The sequence below is a fragment of the Argentina silus genome (assembly GCF_951799395.1).
Source record: "Argentina silus genome assembly, chromosome: 17".
Lineage (NCBI taxonomy): Eukaryota > Metazoa > Chordata > Actinopteri > Argentiniformes > Argentinidae > Argentina > Argentina silus.
In genome coordinates, this window is record NC_139671.1 from 2,051,368 (window position 1) to 2,073,003 (window position 21,636).

At 49.0% G+C, this 21,636-nt stretch overlaps 3 protein-coding genes across 3 annotated transcripts; 1 reads left to right on the forward strand and 2 right to left on the reverse strand.

Moving 5' to 3' along the window:
- Positions 1-156: 156 nt before the first annotated feature.
- On the forward strand, positions 157-3,385 carry arv1 (ARV1 homolog, fatty acid homeostasis modulator). Its single transcript, XM_083689335.1, has 5 exons — positions 157-289; positions 598-717; positions 1,117-1,270; positions 1,597-1,821; positions 3,002-3,385. The coding sequence occupies exons 1-5, from the start codon at positions 176-178 to the stop codon at positions 3,133-3,135; spliced, it is 747 nt and encodes a 248-aa protein (XP_083545461.1). The 5' UTR covers positions 157-175; the 3' UTR covers positions 3,136-3,385.
- A 5,319-nt stretch (positions 3,386-8,704) lies between these two features.
- fam89a (family with sequence similarity 89 member A) lies at positions 8,705-14,034 on the reverse strand. Its single transcript, XM_083688693.1, has 2 exons — positions 13,619-14,034; positions 8,705-12,245 (listed from the first exon to the last, which is right to left on the reverse strand). The coding sequence occupies exons 1-2, from the start codon at positions 13,868-13,870 to the stop codon at positions 11,961-11,963; spliced, it is 537 nt and encodes a 178-aa protein (XP_083544819.1). The 5' UTR covers positions 13,871-14,034; the 3' UTR covers positions 8,705-11,960.
- Positions 14,035-16,126: 2,092 nt separating this feature from the next.
- On the reverse strand, positions 16,127-21,599 carry sprtn (SprT-like N-terminal domain). Its single transcript, XM_083688525.1, has 5 exons — positions 20,943-21,599; positions 20,404-20,503; positions 19,619-19,747; positions 18,489-18,957; positions 16,127-18,216 (listed from the first exon to the last, which is right to left on the reverse strand). Exons 1-5 carry the CDS (start codon positions 21,296-21,298, stop codon positions 17,234-17,236), a joined length of 2,037 nt encoding a protein of 678 aa, XP_083544651.1. The 5' UTR covers positions 21,299-21,599; the 3' UTR covers positions 16,127-17,233.
- Positions 21,600-21,636: the final 37 nt, after the last annotated feature.

A 21,636-nucleotide genomic window follows, 5' to 3' on the forward strand; every position in this document is an offset into this window, starting at 1 on the left:
GGTAATGTAGTTCCCTGCCGCCCGCGCCCCCCCGAAACTCAACCGCCTGTCAAAACCGCAAGCGACTACAACTCCCAGCAGCATACCCTGCAAAGAAACCACCCGGAAGTCAGTCCCGGTCCTACTACAAGCCGGTTGCCGTCGGTCGCCCGGCCGTTACCGACACCGAGCAGAGATGTCGAACGGTAAACCTGAAGCCGAAGCGGTCTTTAGGTGTGTCGAATGCAACGAGGACTCGCAGGAGCTGCACAGAGATTACAGTAATGGGATCTTGAAGATAACCATATGTGTGAGTTAACAATAGACTGTCTCTGCTGCCCGTCAACAACCATTCACATGAGGTGTCCTTATATTAGCTGTGATACCTTATGATATTGGCTTTTTCTATTAGTATTATTAGTATTATTATTAGTATTGCATTGTTGAGGAGTTGCTTGCCTAAAGTATCTAGTATATTGTACTGTACTGTGATTTGATTTGATATCAGGTGGATGTATTGGTGGTCGTTATTGTGGTTGTTCAACCATGTCAGAAGTTACCATCAGCTAGAGAAATGTTTGTGGTCTGATAGTGTGTCTCCTTCTGTGTTTCTTTCAGGGATCCTGTCAGAAGCCTGTGGACAAGTACATTGAATATGACCCAGTCATTATTCTGATTGATGCGATTCTGTGTAAAGCTCAAGCTTTCAGACACATCCTGTTCAACACTACTCTGAATGTAAGTCGACCAGTCCACAGCTGCATGCTTTAGGCCTGCTAGAAATACCCTGGTCTGAACTGCAGCTGACCCTGTGGTCCTCTCAGGTGTGTGTGTGTGTGTGTGTGTGTGTGTGTGTGTGTGTGTGTGTGTGTGTGTGTGTGTGTGTGTTGTGTGTGTGGTTGTGTGTGTGTGTGGTTGTGTGTGTGTGTGTGGTTGTGTGTGTGTGTGGTTGTGTGTGTGTGGTTGTGTGTTTTCTGCCTGCCGTGTGATGTCATGTGAGTCCCTCTCAGATCCACTGAAAGTTGTGTCTGTGTGTGTGTGTGTGTGTGTGTGTGTGTGTGTGTGTCTGTGTCTGTGTCTGTGTCTGTCTGTGTGTGTGTGTGTGTGTGTGTGTGTGTGTGTGTTCTACCTCCCCAGATCCACTGGAAGCTGTGTGTGTTCTGCCTGCTGTGCGAGGCGTACCTGCGGTGGACTCAGCGGCGGGGGTCCGACCTGAGCAGCGACCCTGCTGACATCATCAGATACACCAAGGAATGGGACTTCTACGGCATGTTTGGATTGGCCATGCTCGGTGAGGTCATAGTTCACAGAGAAAGTTCAAAGTTCAAGCTAATCATGCAGCTAAAAGAACGTACACACAGACAGGCTAACTGTGAGTAGCTCTTAGACCTGTCTATAACTGTGTTATTACTCTCAGGTGTGTGTAGTAATAACAAAACCCATTCAACGCAAATTAAACTATATATTTAGTCATGATAGATCTTTGACTGCCAATGACATCGCTGTTAACAACAAAGTGAAAGTTCGTTTGATGTTCCTCTGTGAATTCAGCGTTTTAGCTGGTAGAATCCTGGGGAGAACCCTGGGGTTCTAGTACTGACTCCATGTTGTCCCCAGAGCTGGCTGTGTTCTCCGGGGGGGTGCTCTCCTTCCTGTGGCTGGTCCGGAGGGTCCAGGGACTCAGTCTGGACCTCAGCCTGCTGGTCAGAGCCCTTCTTCTGTCCAGCTACGGCAAAGTCCTGCTCATCCCGGCCGTGATCTGGGAACACGACGACTACTCTCCGCTCTGCCTGAGCCTCATCAAGCTGTTTGTCCTGATGTCCAACTCCCAGGCCATCAGAGGTACGGGGTGGAGGGGAGGGGGGGGGGGGTCTACAGTCTTATCTAGAGGAGAGAGTCGTAGAATAGAGATTTATTCACTTCCAGCAGGCTTTTAGTCTAAACCTGGAGTAGAGAATACGACTTCATTCATTTTCAGAACCAAAAACAACTTGTTTTCTTCCTTCCTCCAGCACTGTAACTGCTGATGGAACTCTGTTCTTATCCAAGGTTTTCTGATGATGACCGATGTTGATTCACTTACTGAGACACATGTACTGATTGTAAGTCGCTTTGGATAAAAGTGTCTGCTGAATGACTCACATGTAAACAGAGATCTACGAGGTCGCCTGTCCTCCCCGCCACCACCAGCACTCCGTCAGAGGTACAGGGAGGTCCGCCTCCAGTCTGACGGATCATATCTGTCCTTCAGCCCACGCCGTTACCACAGTGATGTCATCACACGACAGAGCCCAGCCTAGCTGAGCTTTAGGTGTCCACCATAGCAGGGGAGGCTGCTGGAGGTAGAATTCGGAGGACGGAATTCCATGCATTACAGGGAGCCCGTCCTCCGATTTCTACCTCCACCAGCCTCCCCTGATCCATCATCGTTGCTGGGTCAGTGCTGGAGACGACCCTGTGAAAGGGACAGACTATCCAAGCCAGCACAGCCTGGTCTGGGTCACTGTCAGCAGCTGCTGTGGTCCTGGCTGGCAGTACAGATGTCCACCAGCAGGGGGCAGCTCTGGGCACTCAGACCTTGTTATGCTGAAACATGAGTTCCCTGTTTGTCCCTCCAGAGCTCAAACAATGTCCCAGTCTAATCCCTTAATGCACTAAAACTAGCATTCCTGTCTCTGTCTGCCCCGTGGCGGGTCACAGGTCAAAGGTCATGTTGTAAAGCTCTGTTGGGTTTCTGGATGATTCTGGCTGCTCTGATGCAGTGTTTGGTTCCTTGACAATGACAGTTAAATACGTCAGTGTTTCTCAAATCAGTGTTTTTTTTTATGGTGAAGAAGATATTTATTATGATTTGATTTAGATTTTGATACAGACTCTGGCTGTGCTGTAAAAAAAAGTTTTTATGATTGTTAGACTTATTTCTAAAGTCATCGTTTAAAGATGTTTTAACCATTTCTCTCCCTGTCTCTACCCCCCCCCCCCCCCTCCTCCTCCTCCTCTCCCTGCCCCCCCCCCTCTCTAGTCATATTAAACAGCAGTAGGAGGCTGTCTCTCCTGGCGGTGTGTGTGGGGCTGCTGATGGAGACCTTTGTGGCCCAGGGCTTCCAGAAGCTTCCCTGGACCATTCAGGACATCTTGCCTTCCACTGACTCCTGACCCCTGACCCCACTGACTCTGCCCACTGACCCCTCCCACTGATCATTGGTTCTTATTGAGTTGGACAGAAGCCGTTCTCTGGTGGGTTAGGGTAGGGGGTCCTGGTTGGTGGACTGACTGGCGGCCATGTTTAGCGTTGGAGCCAGAGTGATTGCCTTGGTCTGAGGGGAGTACAGAGAGAGGGATTGAGAAAGAGAGAGAGAGACTGAGGGAGAGAGAGAGAGAGAGAGAGGGACTGAGGGAGAGAGAGAGAGAGGTACTGAGAGAGAGAGGGAGAGAGAGAGGGACTGAGAGAGAGAGGGGGGGGGACACGGTAGTGCACAGAGGAATGTTAACGGTCGTGCTCTGTAGGGAGTACATCAGGGGAGGCTGGTGGAGGTAGAAAATGGAGGACAGGCTCATTGTAACACATGGTACGGAATGAGGAACAGTATGGTGTCAAATGGTAGATTTGACACCATTCCTCATTCCATTAGCCCGTCCTCCGATTCCTACCTCCACCAGCCTCCCCTGGACTTGACAGCGACCTCTGTGTTTGGACTGGGGTTAATGAGACTGCTCGGACATTCCTGAGGTCCTTGTGTGTGTGTGTGTGTGAAACCAGACCAGACGAGCATCTTCAGTAGGGGGGAGAAGGAGGAGGCAGCTTTGACCTTTGGTAAACGTTCACTCCTGATTCACTGCAGTGCCCAAAGCTCCAGAACAGACTGTAAGCATTTATTAATGTTTTAATAATGGTTGAGTTTATATATATATATATATATATATATATATATATTTGTGTATTTGAGTATTGTATTTGGGCTTTGACACAGTCGCTCCATGTATTGCCTTCAATAGGATTCTATGTTTTTGAATGTGAGCTGTGAGAGAGAGCTGTGTGTGTGTGCATGTGCTTGTGTAATGAAGTCTTGTAGCTGTGGAATGAGAAGTATTCGGCAGAGAGGAGTGGCGTTAAGCACCAAGGCCCCACTAACCCCTCCCGCCCCCCCACCCCCAACCCCCGACACATGAGATGGCACATGTCCTTCCTGAGCAGACCCAGCTGGAGGAGCAGCTCACTGCAGACACGCTACTGATGCCCTCAGAAAAGACTTTGGATTCATGTAAACAGCCTGAAGCGAATAAAAGTGTCTATTTTTCCAGCTCTGTCCTGTGTTTCTGTGGTCGTTATTTGAATAGTTGTGTATTTGTCTTTACATTCCTGCCAGAACGACTGTAGGTACTGAACTCTTGAATGTCTGGTGTACACGCATGTTGAAACAGACCTGTGTAGACACACACACACACGCATATACATGTACACACATGCATACACATACGCATGCACACCCACACACACAAGACAAGTGAAGAGAAGTTTATTGGTCATATACAGGATCCATGTTGTGAACTGTGAACATCAGGGGAAAGGAACGAATATGTACAGAAGGAAGTGGAATGAGGAATGGTATTAAACACCCCTAACCAAAACTAACCCTAGCCCTAACTAACCCTAGCCCTAGCCCTAGCCCTAACCTTAACCCTCCTAGCAGGAGGGCGTGTTCTGGAGGGTGTCAGAGTCGGGGTAATTGTAGAGTGTTTGTATTTTTGAAGACATTCCTCGCTTGTGAAGTTGGCCCAACATGTTGAAGTCTAGGGTGTGTGTGTGTGTGTGTGTGTGTGTGTGTGTGTGTGTGTGTGTGTGTTTGGCGCATGTTGAAGTCTAGGGTGTGTGTGTGTGTGTGCATATGTGTGTGTGTGTGTGTGTGTGTGTGCATGCGTATGGTGCATGTGTGTCTGAGGGGAATGGGGAGGGGAGGGGGGGGGGGGGTAACCAATTCAAACTGGTTTCAACCCCCCCTTGTAATAAGCCATCCAGACAAACCACAGTACCAGTGTCCTCCCAGTCCTCCCAGCCCTCCCAGTGTCCTCCCAGTGTCCTCCCAGTCCTCCCAGCCCTCCCAGCTCTGGTAACAGCAGGGAGAGAGGCTGGGAGTGTGGTAGTGGTGGATCATGGGTCTGGGTAATCTGATTAGAGTAACCAGAATCACAACGCAGGCATTAGAACACCAGGCCAGGACAGAGAGTTCTGTTAGAAAAGGGGAGGCAGCAGGGCTGAAGAAAATAGGAATACAAAATAAACAGGTTTTAGGCAGGCAGACAGACAGACAGGCAGACAGACAGACACAGGCAGACAGACAGGCAGGCAGGCAGACAGACAGACAGAGAGACAGGCAGACAGGATCCCATAAGGACAGAGGGCTGTTCATGTCAGAGCCAGGGCAAGCCTGTGACCTCTGACCTCTCCCTCATCTCCAACAAAACCCCTCTGGACAAGATGGCGGAGGATCCCTGACTGAGCATCTGGTGACACAGTTAATACAGCCAGAGTAGGAGAGAGGTCACCTGCGTCACATGACCAGCATGCAGGGTTTGTCTCATGATTCTCTATGGAAGCTGCAGACAACCGTAATACCTGTCCTGGTAACTTAGACTAGTGTTGGTTTCTATAGGGTGTGGTGTTCCTGTTTAATCCAGACCTCCTCTCCCTATTGGCTGAGGAGGCTTTGTTGAGAGGAGGGGCCTGTTCAGGGGGGCGGGGCGGTAACATAGAAACACAGTCTGTAGAATAGGCTTAAGGTCACGGAGACCAGAGCGGACCCGTAAGAGAACCAATCACATTAGCTCGACACTTTCTGCTGCGGTCTGAACGTTTCAACCTTCCCTCCAAACAACCTTTTTTCAACCCTCTCTCCTGTCTGGGTTGTGGACACGGTCCAGCTGTACACGGCTCAGACCCAGATCCTGTGTGGCAAGCTGTCCCATCCCACAGAGAGAGAGAGGGGGAGGGGGAGCAGAGAGAGAGAGGCAGGGAGAGATAGGGGGGGGACAGAGAGAGAGGGAGAGGGAGGGAGAGAGAGGGAAAGAGAGAGAGAGAGAGAGAAAGACAGAGAGAGAGGGAGAGAGAGGGAAAGAGAGAGAGAGAGAGAAAGACAGAGAGAGAGGGGGAAAGACAGAGAAAGAGAGAGAGAGAGAGTGAGAGAGTGAGAGAGAGAGTGAGTGAGTGACGCACACAGTCCCTTGGATTTGCTCTCAGTCAAGATTATGTTAATCCAGTACAGTCACCCTAACAGGTGTTCAGCCCGGTCCAGCCCGGAGCAGAGCCCTGCCACAGCCCTGCCCTGAGCTGCTACACACACAGCTGCTGGGAGACGGTCAATGTTTACACACACAGACACACACACCTCAGCCATGTTCCCTGAGGAACACACACACACACCTCAGCCATGTTCCCTGAGGAACACACACACACACACACCTCAGCCATGTTCTCTGAGGAACACACACACACACACACACACACACACACACACACACACACACACACACACACACACACACACACCTCAGCCATGTTCTCTGAGGTCAGCTGGAGAATGAAGAAGGGGATTAAAGGCACAGTGATGTGGAACAGATCATGACATCAAATTCAAGTTGGAGTTTATTTGTCATTACATTGAATACAAGCACACAATGCAACACAATACCAGAGGTATACCAGGCAGAGCAGCTCTCCACAATACCAGAGGTATACCAGGCAGAGCAGCTCTCCACAATACCAGAGGTATACCAGGCAGAGCAGCTCAACACAATACCAGAGGTATACCAGGCAGAGCAGCTCTCCACAATACCAGAGGTATACCAGGCAGAGCAGCTCAACACAATACCAGAGGTATACCAGGCAGAGCAGCTCTCCACAATACCAGAGGTACCAGGCAGAGCAGCTCAACACAATACCAGAGGTATACCAGGCAGAGCAGCTCAACACAATACCAGAGGTATACCAGGCAGAGCAGCTCAACACAATACCAGAGGTATACCAGGCAGAGCAGCTCTCCACAATACCAGAGGTACCAGGCAGAGCAGCTCTCCACAATACCAGAGGTATACCAGGCAGAGCAGCTCTCCACAATACCAGAGGTATACCAGGCAGAGCAGCTCAACACAATACCAGAGGTATACCAGGCAGAGCAGCTCAACACATCAACAACAATACAATGTATGAATATAATAAGATAATAAAACGAGTTTATGTGGGACAGACATGTCTCTGGTCTGTGGAGTAAAGGACATGTCTCTGGTCTGTTGAGTAAAGGACATGTCTCTGGTCTGTGGAGTAAAGGACATGTCTCTGGTCTGTGGAGTAAAGGACATGTCTCTGGTCTGTGGAGTAAAGGACATGTCTCTGGTCTGTGGAGTAAAGGACATGTCTCTGGTCTGTGGAGTAAAGGACAGGTCCGCTGTAGTCTGACCTCTTGTACGCCACCCTGGCCCAGTCTGAGTCGGGTCGCTGGCTAGAGAAACAATGGTCTGTAGCCGCTGTGTGTCTGTAAGGTGATTGGTCCGTCCTGATTTAATCAGCTGAGGCTACGTTGGTTTACAGTTGCTATCTGGTTGTGAGGAGATACAGTCACACACACACACACACACACACGCACACACACACACACACACACACACACTACAGTTACTGAGGGCAACTATCTGTGTATCAACCCCCACCAGGGCTGGTCACATGATCCATGGACCAGATAAGAGAACTGTTGAGGAACCGTGTTGTGCAACAGTCGACTCCACCTCACATTCCTCCGGCTGGACTCCTCTCAGACCAGTAGGAACAGTAAACTCTCAGACCAGTAGGAACAGTAAACTCTCAGACCAGCAGGAACAGTAAACTCTCAGACCAGCAGGAACAGTAAACTCTCAGACCAGTAGGAACAGTAAACTGGGTAAAACCAGACCAGTAGGAACAGTAAACTCTCAGACCAGTAGGAACAGTAAACTGGGTAAAATACCTTCAACCTCCGGTGTAGTAAACAACAATAAAACGGAGAACTGCTGTAATAATATCTAATCTCAAACGCAATATGTTCATGGTTTAGTAATAGAAACCTGACCTCGGCATAAGTGTGGTGTTGGGGGAGAATCTCAGAGCTGACGGGGGAGAGGGGGGAGGGGGGAGGGGGGAGGAGAGGGAGAGGGGGGAGGAGGGGGAGGGGGGAGGGGGGAGGAGAGGGAGAGGGGGGAGGGGGGAGGAGAGGGAGAGGGGGGAGGGGGGAGGGGGGAGGAGAGGGAGAGGGAGAGGGGGGAGGGGGTGGCACCGGTGGTAAACATGCAGCAGAGGACAAGATGTTTCCATGAAATGCTAAAGTGGGTCAGTCTGATAATTTCAATAACAATTGAGTAATCACACCAGAGAACCGTGCATGCATGTCAAACGCTGAGAGGCAGAGAGAAGACTGAGAATGGATCATTCAAAGCCAGAATAACACACCAAAGTATCAAGTCACTTAATTCAGTCCTTAACGATAACCAGTGCTGTCCTAGAATATAAATATTACGCAATAGAACGTAATGTAGCCTAGACTGAAGAACTGAAGAAGAATCTATGATGCTACTTTTCACTGTCTAGACGTGGAAAGAAGTCCCCGGTGTCTGAGAATTTAAATAATTCTAATTATAAATCTAATACAATAAGAGTATAAATCAGGGGAGGCTGGAGGATAATCAAAGAATAACAGACCGATTCAAGAGTATCAAGTCACTTTATTAAACCCATAATTATAACCAACACATAAAAGAGAGAGCTTAAAAACAATCTTCCAAAAACAGTAGTATGGTCCTTCACTGGAAAACAACAAACAAACAAACAAACAAACATGACGAATGGATTCAAACAAAACAACAACCCTTGAAAACAGATGAAATTCATATATTACTCTCCCTCGTCAGACTCTGACGGCAGGTTCATCCAACGTTACGTTTCTGCTCTGACTGTCGACTGAAACCGCCGATCAGAGAAGCTAAACTAGAACAAAAACATGTCACGCTTCTGTACTTTGAACACAAATGTTTGTTTATGATTCATGTCTAATACCTTCAGGCCTCATAAGGCTCCTCTGTCACTCTGTACAGTCTGAATCAGAGCCAATCAGAACCAGAGACGACAGTGGCAGCGCTCCAATCAGAACAGTCACCAGCGGAGGTGATCTCCACATCATCTGGACGTGGTTCCTGAGGTGTTCCAACACTAATCCAGGCGCTGTGAGATCTGATAATCTAGGCGCTTTGGAACACCACCACTGTGATATGAACACAGCTTTCTCATTGGATGAAATCAAGACACGGACCGCCCATCTGGATGTCATCACGTGCAGCAGGACCCCCCCCCCCCGGGTTAGTCCCAGACTGTGTGTTGTGCAGGGGAGGCTGGGCGAGGTAGAAATCAGAGTACAGGTCAGGAACGGTATCAAAACACACCATTCCTCATTCCGTTCCATGCATCACAATGAGCCCGTCCTCCAATTTCTACCTCTGTCAGCCTCCCCTGGTGTTGTGGACCATGCGGAACGGGAGCTTCTGGTTGTGAGGAAACCTTTCAACTGTCAGGGAACGGAACACGTGACTACACGTGACGGAGGAGCAGTGATGTAGGAGGTCACCTCCTGTACGTCTGGAGACCAGAGACCAGACCTGATTGGTTCAAGTGCTGGGTGTTGAACAGACAGACAACAGCAATAGTCACGGTCAGAGACCTGAAGGCACAAAAGGCACTAATAAGAGTGATGGGGACGACTGTAGAGAATAGTCAGGACGACTGTAGAGAATAGTCAGGACGACTGTAGAGAATAGTCACGACGACTGTAGAGAATAGTCAGGACGACTGTAGAGAATAGTCACGCCGACTGTACAGAATAGTCACGCCGACTACTGTAGACAATAGTCACGACGACTACTGAGTGATGGGGACTACTGTAGAGAATAGTCACAAATAGTCTGATGCAGAATGATAATAGTCTCAACTTCTGTAGTGATGTAGAAATAGTCACGACTTCTGTAGTTACAGAATGATAAGTCACGACTTCTGTAGAGTGTTGCAGAAATATTTACAACTTCTGTAGAGTGATGCAGAATGAGAATAGTCACTTCCGTAGTTACAGAATGATAATAGTCAGGACTACTGACGTGTAATACTGAATGTCAACGGGGGCTGGTGGGTGTTCTGTGGTGTCTACATCCACCCATCCATCCACCCACCCACCCACCCATCGACTGTGAAGCTGGAGGTAGCAGACTCTGGTCAGGCCGGCTCACGTTGAGGCATAGAAGGTACCTTGGACATGTTCTTCCATTGCTCCGTTTTAAAAGCGCTCTGCATCAGACAATCTGTGATTCCCTGTTTAGAACATCCATTTTAGAACGCTCAAGGAAGTATAAGCCTCAACTACAGTGGCTGGGTCATAAGGTTTAGCCCACGAGTTCAGAAACATTCTTCGATATCAGCAACGTGAATCTAACATCTAATAGTTTGAAAGAAGCAGACTAGATGCATCTCGCACATTGAATTGCACAGTATAAGAATTCCAAAAAAAAAAAAAAAACTTTTAGCAAATGTGTGTCGATTATATTCTTTGGTTGTTCGCATGACACAAACGCCTGAATTGTGGACTGGTTCTCACACACACACACACACACACACACACACACACACACACACACACACACACACACACACACACGTAAAACTTCACACTTCTGACTATGTAACGTCTCTAAGCGTTCTTGCGTGTCTAAATGCTGAGTCAGAGACGGCTGAGATGACGGGCTGAAGCGCTGGAGGGAGGCTGGAGGGAGGCTGGAGGGAGGCTGGAGCTCCCCACGGCCATGCACAGCCTCACATGTCCACGTTGCTTTAACTTGCGGATCAAATCATATAGGGTACCCTGTATTGAGCTGTTAAATAGCTGGGATTAGCTGGATTATAACGACTGCAGGCCTCTTAGTTCAACAACAGACGTCACATTCTCGCTGGGGAAACGTGTGGAAGGCTGTAGTGTAATATCGAAGAGAGCACAGTCAGTCTGTCTGCGGGTCTACGCGCCTGGACAAGGCTTCGGAGAAGTACGTACATACTGTACTTACAGCTGGTTTAAAAACCCATTCCAGATTGTACAAGCATTTTCAGCATTTTTAACATTTCACATTTTCATACATTCTCAAGCCTGAAGCGACATATTAAACCACACCAGTCACCGTCACCTCCTCCTCGCATCCCAGGAGATCAGCCCTTCCGGAAGAGGGTGAAGTTGCCCCTAGTTGCTGATCTTGGAACAGTTTTTCCTTTCTCCCCGTTGATGGTTAAAGGTAGGATTAGGGTCAGGTAAACTGATCCCGGACCTGCTCCTCGGGGGCAACATCACACCGGTGTGACTGATCGTAGCCGGAGGAATCCCATCAATGTTCCTCAATGAGACGTTGTCCCATTCTCTCTGCGTTCAACCCTGCACACACACCGCAATGATGTCACACCGCGATGATGTCACACCGCAATGACGATATCGCAGTGCTTGAAGGTTCTCACACCCACATCATAGAAAACTCCACACGTCCGTAGTAGAAGTAACAATTAAAAACAAACAAAACATATCATCATTTTTTATAATACAATAAATAAATCAACCTTTGTTTATATCTTTATATGAAAAGGTCTGCTGAAAAATGGGGGATTATGTACGTTTATATAAGCTGGCAAAAACCCCAACGCGCGGGTGGCACAGGAGCTCTTTACAAAAAGCGTATCACCTCAAAATGGAGTCATTTGATCGTGGTTAGAACAGCCAGACCGGCCAGGCCAGCTCTCCTGACTCCCTCTCAGATGGTGGCCTCTCTATCGGTCTCAGAGCTGACACAGGGCTGGCTGGCAGGCTGGCTGGCTGGCTGGCTGACTGGCTGGACACCCCTCCTCTCCTCTCCTCTCCTCTCTCCTCCCCTCTCCTCTCCTCTCAGATGGTGATGTGGAAAGAGTCCTGTAGCCAGCTGTCCTTGCTGCTGCTGGTGCCGTTCTTGGGCGGGGCGGCCTCCCCTGCCTCGGGGGGGTCCGTGGGGGTGGTGCCGGCCTCCTGGTAGTACTCATCCTCCTCGTCGAAGTAGCCGTTCTCCAGACCGTAAGGCCCGTCTGCGCTGGACCCGCCACTCAGGTCCTGGCAGCTGCCCTTGTACTCCTGGATGGACTCGTGCAGCGACCATAGCTGACACAGCAGAGACATGTCCTGCTGACGCAAGCCCACCTGGAAACAACAACGTTACAGCAAGGTCAGAATCTACCTCAATAACAACGTTACCACAAGGTCAGAATCTACCTCAATAACAACGTTACAGCAAGATCAGAATCTACCTCAATAACAACGTTACCACAAGGTCAGAATCTACCTCAATAACAACGTTACAGCAAGATCAGAATCTACCTCAATATCAACGTCACCAGTCAGAATCTACCTCAATAACAACATCACCACAAGGTCAGAATCTACCTCAATAACAACGTTACCACAAGGTCAGAATCTACCTCAATAACAACGTTACCACAAGGTCAGAATCTACCTCAATAACAATGTTACAGTGACATCAGAATCTACCTCAATAACAATGTTACAGTGACATCAGAATCTACCTCAATAACAATGTTACAGTGAGGTCAGAATCTACCTAAACAACATCACACATAAAAATCTTCCTCCACCAACATTACGACACAGTTTCTGTCAAAATCTCCTTAAAACAACATCATTACTGAGTTTACTGTCAAACTCTCCCTAAATAACAACGTTACCACAAGGTCAACATCTCCCTAAATAACAATGTTACAACACAGTTTCTGTCAAAATCTCCTTAAAACAACATTACAACAAGGTCACTGTCAAAATCTCCCTCAATCAACATGACATCTGAGTGTCTGGACCTGAACTCTACCTACTCAGGTCAGACAGGACGCAGAGGGGGACATGCCTGTGGAACAACCAAGCCAAAAACAATATAAATATGTTCTCATCAGAGAATCTGGTGAGACATATTATCCAGAAAACTGATTTGGGTTATGGTTAAAAAAACAAACAAAACTGATTTAGCATGTTGTATGTGATGTTTCAATAGCTACAACATATCGATCCCTAATGTGGGACCATGTGTCAGTTGATTCCTACGAGCTAACATGTATCAGTGTATTAGTGGCTGCTGGCTACGATCGTTCAGTTGTGCTGCAAATCTGGTTACAAAGACATCGACTCCTGTAACATTCCTGCTGAAGTTGTTTACGATCCACCGCAGTCAACCGTGAGCTGATCATTACACAGGATCAAACCGTAAACTGATCATTAGACAGGATCAAACCGTAAACTGATCATTAGAATAGACCAAACTGTAAACTGATCATTAGAATAGATCAATCGTAAACTGATCATTAGAAAGAATCAAACCGTAAACTGATCATTAGAAACGATCAAACAATCTCTGGAATTCAGAGCAGCTGTTGATTCTCCAGTCTTCCCCGATCAAAACACGACAGGAAAACAACAATCCTCCGATCCTGTTTAAACTAAACATTTCCCACATCGTCCTCCTCTCCTCTCCTCTTTTCTCCCCTTCTCCTCTTCTCCATTCTTACCATCTCTTTCCGGAGAAGAGCCAGAGCCGCGTCCAGGTTGGCGGGTTTGCTGGCCAGGACGTGGTCGTGGTTGTTCCTGCCCCGGCTGAGGTCGTCCTGGATCATGGTCTTCTTGTTGTACATCCTCTCCATGTCCCTCCAGGAACCTCCGCTGGAGTTCAGCAGGCCGCTCAGGCTCTTCGGCAGCGGGGGGAGACCCTCGATACAGGCCGGGGTCCCGCCCGCCGTCCCGGTCGCAGATTTACCGTTCATAACGACTTAACGAATTCTTAATAAATACAAAACCACCCTTTTAACCGAAACAAACGAAACACTTTAGACGGCGTAAAAGAAGTTTTCCTGGTTAGGAATCACCTCGTTGGGGGAAGCAGAGCGAACACCGTCCTCCGTGCAACAGTCTGGTCCTACTGCAGGGATCGGGTCTCTCTCTCTCCGGGAGGGACCGGGATGTGACGAGGACTTCCTGTCTCTTTAACCGGGGCTGGCGGGGCGTCTCCCGCAGTGACGGAGAGGAAAGGGTGGGTAGATATGGATCATATTCATACCGTCAGAGATGGTTGTGAGAGAAACACTCTCGTTTCTTCTACATGCACTTTCCTGAGCAGCAGAGAGTGCGTGAGTCATGCCCCTACCACTCAAATGAGGTTAGATTTCACTTCTATGAAAGTCTGATGAGACCATAACACATATTATGGTCACCATTGGAAATGCTGTCAGATGTAGCTTATTCTCACTGGAGGTCATGTGTTGTTGATGTTGTTGATGTTTTTAAAACCACTTGAAACATCAAATGTGACATGTGGTGGACGCAAGAACACAACGGCCAGCAGGACAACACAAGGCGTGACTGGGAGTGAGGTCATGGTAAGTGTGTGTGTCTATAGAACAAAGGTGTCGGTGTGAAGGACAGATGGTGGGGCTCCCCAACCCCCCCAACCCTCCCAACCGGAGTCCTGCCTTGGTGACACCCCCCCCGTCCCTGTCCCCCCGTCCCCTCCCAACTGGAGTCCTGCCTTGGTGACACCCCCGTCCCCCTCCTGTCCTCCCCGTCCCCCAACTGGAGTCCTGCCTCTGTGACACCCCCCCCCCCCCCGCCCCCCAACCAGATTCCTGCTAGTTTCAGTGACAACATCCCCTAACAAAGGGACAAAGCACCCCCCCCCCCACACACAGGCAGATGTCACTGAGGAACACTGTTCTGCTCTCACAACCCTGATTTCCTCTATGCCTTTCAAGAGCAACCACATCTATAACCTTCACTTCAGATCCTTCAACCACATCTAGAACCTAGAACCTTCACTTCAGATCCTTCAACCACATCTAGAACCTTCACTCCAGATCTTTGTTGTCTTGTTGGAATGACCATTCAGACGGTTCATAAACGCCAGTTAGATCGTGATTGAGCCATGAGCAGTCAGACCCAGCCAGACCCAGTCAGATCCAGCCAGACCCAGTCAGATCCAGCCAGACCCAGTCAGATCCAGCCAGAACCAGCCAGACCCAGTCAGACCCATTCAGACCCAGCCAAACCCAGCTAGACCCAGACAGACCCAGTCAGACCCAGCCAAACCCAGCTGGACCCAGACAGACCCAGACAGACCCAGTCAGACCCAGCCAAACCCAGCTAGACCCAGACAGACCCAGTCACTTTTCACAGTTGATATTCTCTATCTCCTCCAGTGTGTTTAGAGAAGGGAGAGAGGAGAGAGGAGAGGAGAGGACAGAGGAGAGAGGAGAGGACAGAGGAGAGAGGAGAGGAGAGAGGACAGAGGACAGAGGAGAGGAGAGAGGAGAGGAGAGAGGCCAAGGAATAGAGTGAAGAGTGAAGACTATTGGGATGCAGGATTTTACTGTTTTAACAACTATTAATCAGACAGAGATCTCTATGAGGAGAGGAGAGGAGAGGAGAGGAGAGGAGAGGGGGGTCTCAGCATCTCTCAGGTCAGAGGGAGCAGTTGTGTTGGGCAGCTGGCTCATTGTGTGTGTGTGTGTGTGTGTGTGTGTGTGTGTTGGCCCTTGCATGTTGCTGCCCTCCCTCTCTGACCCCCCCCCCCCCACACACACACACACACATACTTTCCCTCCCCAGACAACGTATTTTATTCCACGGAAAACCACTCCACAGGATAAACATTCACTGATGTGTGTAAAAAAATAAAAAATAAAAAGCTTACAAAAATAACAAGACCACAGACTCAAATAGTCCAGCGCTTGAAAAGAGCAGAGCTGTATTTCCATGAAAACAACAAGAACAGTGTTTCACTGCTGCTCCACTGCCGGTCTCGTTAGCGAAGTTAGCCACAAGCTCTCTATGAATCCATAGGCTGTTCTCAGAAGAGCAACCTGCCCTTGGGTCAGACTGTCCTTTCAAAGGCATCTGAGCATGGACGCCTATTGAAGTATGCGTGTTTGAGAATGACATGTTTTTTCCAGCCGATTGAAGGAGTATTGTGATATGATAAAGCAGCACTTAGGCCGTCTTATTGATCTGTACTCGTCTGACAGTGAAGAGAAACATGAAGAAGCACATTCAGGTCAAGAAAAGCGCACGGATATGTAAGAACATTTTATTTGAACACAGTAAACCTGAAGCGACGTAACAAATTTAAAACAGACATAATTCAGTCTGAAATAGAAACTTTAGAAGAAATAAGAACATTGGAGAAACAAACAACATATCAGCAGCACACGTAGAATAATCTGTAGAATAACCTACAGACTTTACCTGCAGGCAATATTACTTTAATTCCAACATTTCATAAACAAGTGCAAACAAACAAACAAACAAACAAAGACTTTATCACGTATCTGTCATTGTCTGGTTAAACACAACCACTGTGTTTCTCCAGAGTCTTAAGTGAGATTTACAAGAGTGCTTGGCTGGCCACTGAACAAGGCATTAAACAAGTATTGATGAGTTGAGTCACAGACGCCCTCGTAAGGCTTGACCCCGTCCAACGCAGCACTCAATCATTCTCACACCCAGGAAGTGAACAGCAAGCAAGTGTGCAATTCAATACTGCCTGGTCAGCATAATGGGGAGGGGGGGGGGGTGACTTTCAGAGTTCCAGACTGCGGCAGGCCTCTGCGTCATGGTAACGGCGACTGGCTCATCCAGTCAGAGTTGCACCCAAGAAACCAATTGATCCTGAGAGAGACGCATTTCTGATGCATTTTGTCCGTTTACTAAAACATGGTTATTGGCAACATCTTATAAAAGCTGATGGTGAAATATAAATATATTGTTTAGGCTGTAAATCTGTACGAAGGCACACGCGATGAGGGCAGAAGGACGTCTGAAAGGAGTGAATCGTTCTTGACCTCGACAGCCTCTCACAGCCTCTCACAGCCTCTCACAGCACACTGGGAACAAGTGAAATATGGACCAGCCTTCCGAACCTAGTTATCAACTATCCACAAAGGCTCTTCTTCACTTAGGAAACACAGCTTCTCAAAGTAGTGTATTCAATGATGTAGGAAATTCAATGCAGATAAAACAACCATAAAGTTGTTGTTAATGTTTAGTTTTGAAGGGCAGTTTGATGAAACTGCACTTAAAACTCCTCAGAAGTAGTGCACCCACCCACCCCACCCAGCCACCCACCCTAACGGGATTCAGGAGAGACAGGAGTCTAGATGCTCATTGATTTTTGCCTCCTGCACCTTAGCTTGGCACACAGGGCAGCTGACAGTCAGGGAGGAGGAGGAGGTGGAGGTGGAGGAGGAGGGGGAGGAGGAGGAGGAGGAGGCAGCAGAACTGGCCTCTCTGGTGTCCCTGGAGGCCAAAGCGGAGGCTGACTCATCCGTCCTTCTCTGGAAGAAGTCGTGGATGTGGGTCCGGGTGCTGTCCTCCCTGGACCTCTTCCTGGAGGCTGGGGCACTGACCACAGCCTTGATCGGGCCTCGGAAAGATCTGGAAGGGTGAGGAGGGTCGGTGGGACCCGGTTTGGCTCCGACGGGGGTTCCGGAGCGCTGGCTGTTCTGTTGTCTGGTGTCAGAGATGGAGGAGGAGGAGGAAGAGGAGGAGGAGGAAGAGGAGGCAGCATCAGGCTGGTCGAACCTCCAACTCCCTGCAGACAATGTCCCACTCTTGGTCGCAGCTGGAGACTCGGAGACGGTGGAGGTACCTCCTGCCCCACCCCCTGACCACCTGACCGGGTCCATGGCGTTGAAGAGGTCGTGGACCGACGGTTGTTTGGTCTTCCGGGTGTCTGTGGAATCGCCGCTGGCGCCGGCGCCGTACGGCTTGGTCATGTGACTCGGTTTGGTCACATGACTCGGTCTGGGAATCCTCACAGGCGAGCCGTTGATGTTGACGAAGGCCCTGGTGTTGCTAACAGACTTCTTCACGGGGGGTCTAGGACCCCCGAAGGCAGCGTGGGGTCTCCCTGGGACGGAGCCAGGGGTCCCCTTCAGAGGGCTGCCCAGCCCCTGCCCCCCAGGGAAGGAGAGTCCCTGAGTGGTGGTCTCGGTGGGTGGGGACAGGAGGGGCTTGGGGGGTTTCTGAGTGGATGAGGACAGCGGCTGAGGGCCCCCCCCCAGCGTGAAGCCTCTGCCACTGAAGGGGATGACATTCCTGATGTCCTGGGAGGTGGAACCTGGAACATGAAGAGTCATTCAGACATGTTCACATATTGTTAGACAACATGACGCATTAATTTAACATTTTGCACGTGAGTCATTCAGCAGAAGCTTTTATCCAAAGCGACTTACAATCAGTACATTTGATTCAAGTCAGTGAATCAACGATACTTCAGTAAAACCTTGGATAAGAACAGAGTTCTATCAGCAGTCACAGTGCTGGAGGAAGGAATTATTCCAAGTTCTGCTGAACATCAGAGGTGAAGGTAAAGATCCATTGTTATGTTACCTGTCTTGGCTAGAGGCTTGTCTGTAGCTTCCCTGTCTGTAGGCTTCCTGTCTGTAGGTTTCTGGTCTGTAGGTTTCTTGTATGTAGGTTTCTGGTCTGTAGGTTTCTTGTATGTAGGTTTCTGGTCTGTAGGTTTCTGGTCTGTAGGTTTCTGGTCTGTAGGTTTCTGGTCTGTAGGTTTCTTGTATGTAGGTTTCTGGTCTGTAGCTTTCTTGTCTGTAGTCTTCTGGTCTGTAGCTTTCTTCTCCTTGCCACCTTTCTTCCCGTAGCCGTCCGGCTCCTTGACCTTGGTGTAGCGCCCCCCGCAGGTGCGCTGGTGCTCCGCCCACCATGGGTCCTGGGACGACGGGGCCCGGTTCATGGCCCGCTTCACAAACCCAAAGTAGGGCTTACGGGTCTGACACGGCCCGCTGCACTTCCACCAGTGCTGCCTGTAGAGGTCCACCTCGTCATGGAACGTGTGGTATACCTGAGGGGATGGGAGGGGGGAGAGAGGAGGAGGGAGAGAGGAGGGGAGGGGGCAGAGGGGGAGAGACACCAACATATCAAAAGAGTCAGTGACCTATCACAATTAAGTATTATTTTATTTTGTATTTATCCTTTATTTATTCAGCGGAGTCCCTTTGAGACCAAGGTCTCTTTTTTAACACTTGGCACTCTAGGTGGTGAGTGTTCCGGAACTCTTTGGCAGTTGGTGGGTTAAAGAAGTTCCTAAAATGGCCCGGTGACGAGACAGGGTTGACTTCAGTGTTAGAGTCAGTCAGGCCTTCGCCTCAGGACAGCCCTGGCTTATTCCATGTCACTTCAGTGTCGGTGACATATCAAAACATGACGGGACACAAGTGATTCAGCGGGGACTGACTCACCAAGACCAAGAGTGCTCTGTTGACTTTGTATCAAACCGCAGGGACACGCCTCATTCCTGGGTCGTTGTCAGTGATCAACAAAAACAAAGTAGCCAACATTTTGACAACTTAAGTTAAAATGGACCTGGTTAAAGAACTAACTGGAGTTAAAATGGACCCGGTTAAAGAACTTACTGTGATCTTAGTCCCGGTTAAAGAACTTACTGTGATCTTAGTCCCGGTTAAAGAACTTACTGTGATCTTAGTCCCGGTTAAAGAACTTACTGTGATCTTAGTCCCGGTGGCGTCGTTGATTCGGTCCATGTGTTTGCAGAACTCGGGTCCGTGGCCGTCCCGGTCCCGGTTGTTCTGGGTCACGAAGAGCAGCGCGTGGATCATCTCATGAAGAAGAGTCTGGAAGGAGACGGGTTATTATTGGTCATGTGATGCTGAAGGACCAGGTCACTCCACCCTCTAACACTCTACATGAGCAGAACTTGGAAGACAAAAATGTTTGTATGTTTCTTCCTTCCTCCAGCACCGTGGCTGCAGATGGAACTGGTTCTTATGGAAGGTTTTACTGATGATGACGGTTGTATAGTTGATTCACTTACCGAGACAAATGTACTTATTGTAAATCACTTGGATAAAAGCGTCTGCTGAATGACTTCAAGGTAAATGTAAGTAATCTCACAGAGCCAGACAGGGAGTGTGCTTCAGAGTGTTGCATAAAGTCTGGGGTTCATGATTATTATCCCTGAAGTGTCACCAACATAACGTAATGTCATGTTTAAATCATTTAAAATCAACCTTGCATCAAAGCAGCGGGGTCAGATTGAGTATTTGTCAACTGTTAAAAGATTGAAAAATGATTTGACCTCGAGACCTACACTGCAGTGGTCATGTCTACCACAGCATCAGTGCATTAAACGTGACATCTTTCCCAAACTAACCCCAGCCTGCTACCACTACTTCTACGACACAGAGACACAAAGTCACAGAGACACAGAGACACAAAGTCACAGAGACACAGAGGAGTCCAGACGTTTCAGCTGTGACAGGTCACCCACCTGGACGAGGTCACGGCGGGGGCGGAGTTTCAGGAGGGGCTCACTGAGGCGGATGGAACACAGCCCCCCTCGACCCTCATAACAGCACACGCCTGCACACCTGCAGATGAACACACACACACACACACACACACACACACACACACACACACACAGATCAGAGCAGCACACACCTGCACATGAAGATCAATCAATCAAATCTATCAAATCCTTTATTTGCCATACAATCAGATTGTTAGGTTGTTAGGAATGTGTTACACACACACAGCACACAACACACACATGCACAGGGAGATCAGAGTATTAGTATAATATTAGGCCTAATAACCGAGCATAGACTGTCTTCTCAAACCATGAAGGCCTCATAGGTCTTTTAGTCATTCATATCTATGACAGACCTGCTACGATCATGTGAAACAGTCATAGGAATCACATTTCAGGCTCTAACACGGTTGACCGACAACAGAATCACTTTATTAGTCATACAGACAGATAATGATGAGAGGGGCCTCAGCTCTTCAGATGCCTGCCTGACTTACAGTGTCATCCTAGGGCTCCATTTGACCTCCACACCGAACAGTTTCCCCCAGAAGAAGGTGTCGTTGAACTCCAGGAACATCGCCCTCACGTCGGGGCTGGGGTCCAGCGTCTCCCACGACTCATCCACGATGGACATCGGCTTCTCGGGGTAAGGAGGGCGATATGGGACCACATTACCACCACTACTACTACTACTACTACTACTATTACTAGACTCGACTTTCCGTCTTTTCTGGCCGTGTCCGTGGTCGCGGTCGCCGTTGCTGTCGGTGTGATCAGATGTGGACGTGGCGACCGACGCCTCGTAGTCGAACTGCTCCTGCAGCTGGAGAGCGAAGAGCAGGTCCTCGTCCATGTTCAACCACCGATGGATGGATGGAGAGATGGATCCACCTTAGCTGGCCGGACTGAGAGCGATGCCAGACAGCTGGTAGATGAAGCGACTTGATGGTGATGGAGATGAAGATCAGGATTAGGGTGATGATGAGGTAGCTGGACTACTAGTAGCGGGTTGGGGTTACTGGCTCTCCGGCTGTTATCACCCGACAGCTGTCAAAGTATTGTCCCAACTCTCGATACGTCCTCATCACAACATCCCGGTACCGTTAGATTAGATTAGTTTCGGTAAATGATCAACGGTCGGAGCAGACCGCAGCACCGTTCTCTCTTTCAAAACACTTCCTGTTTACATCT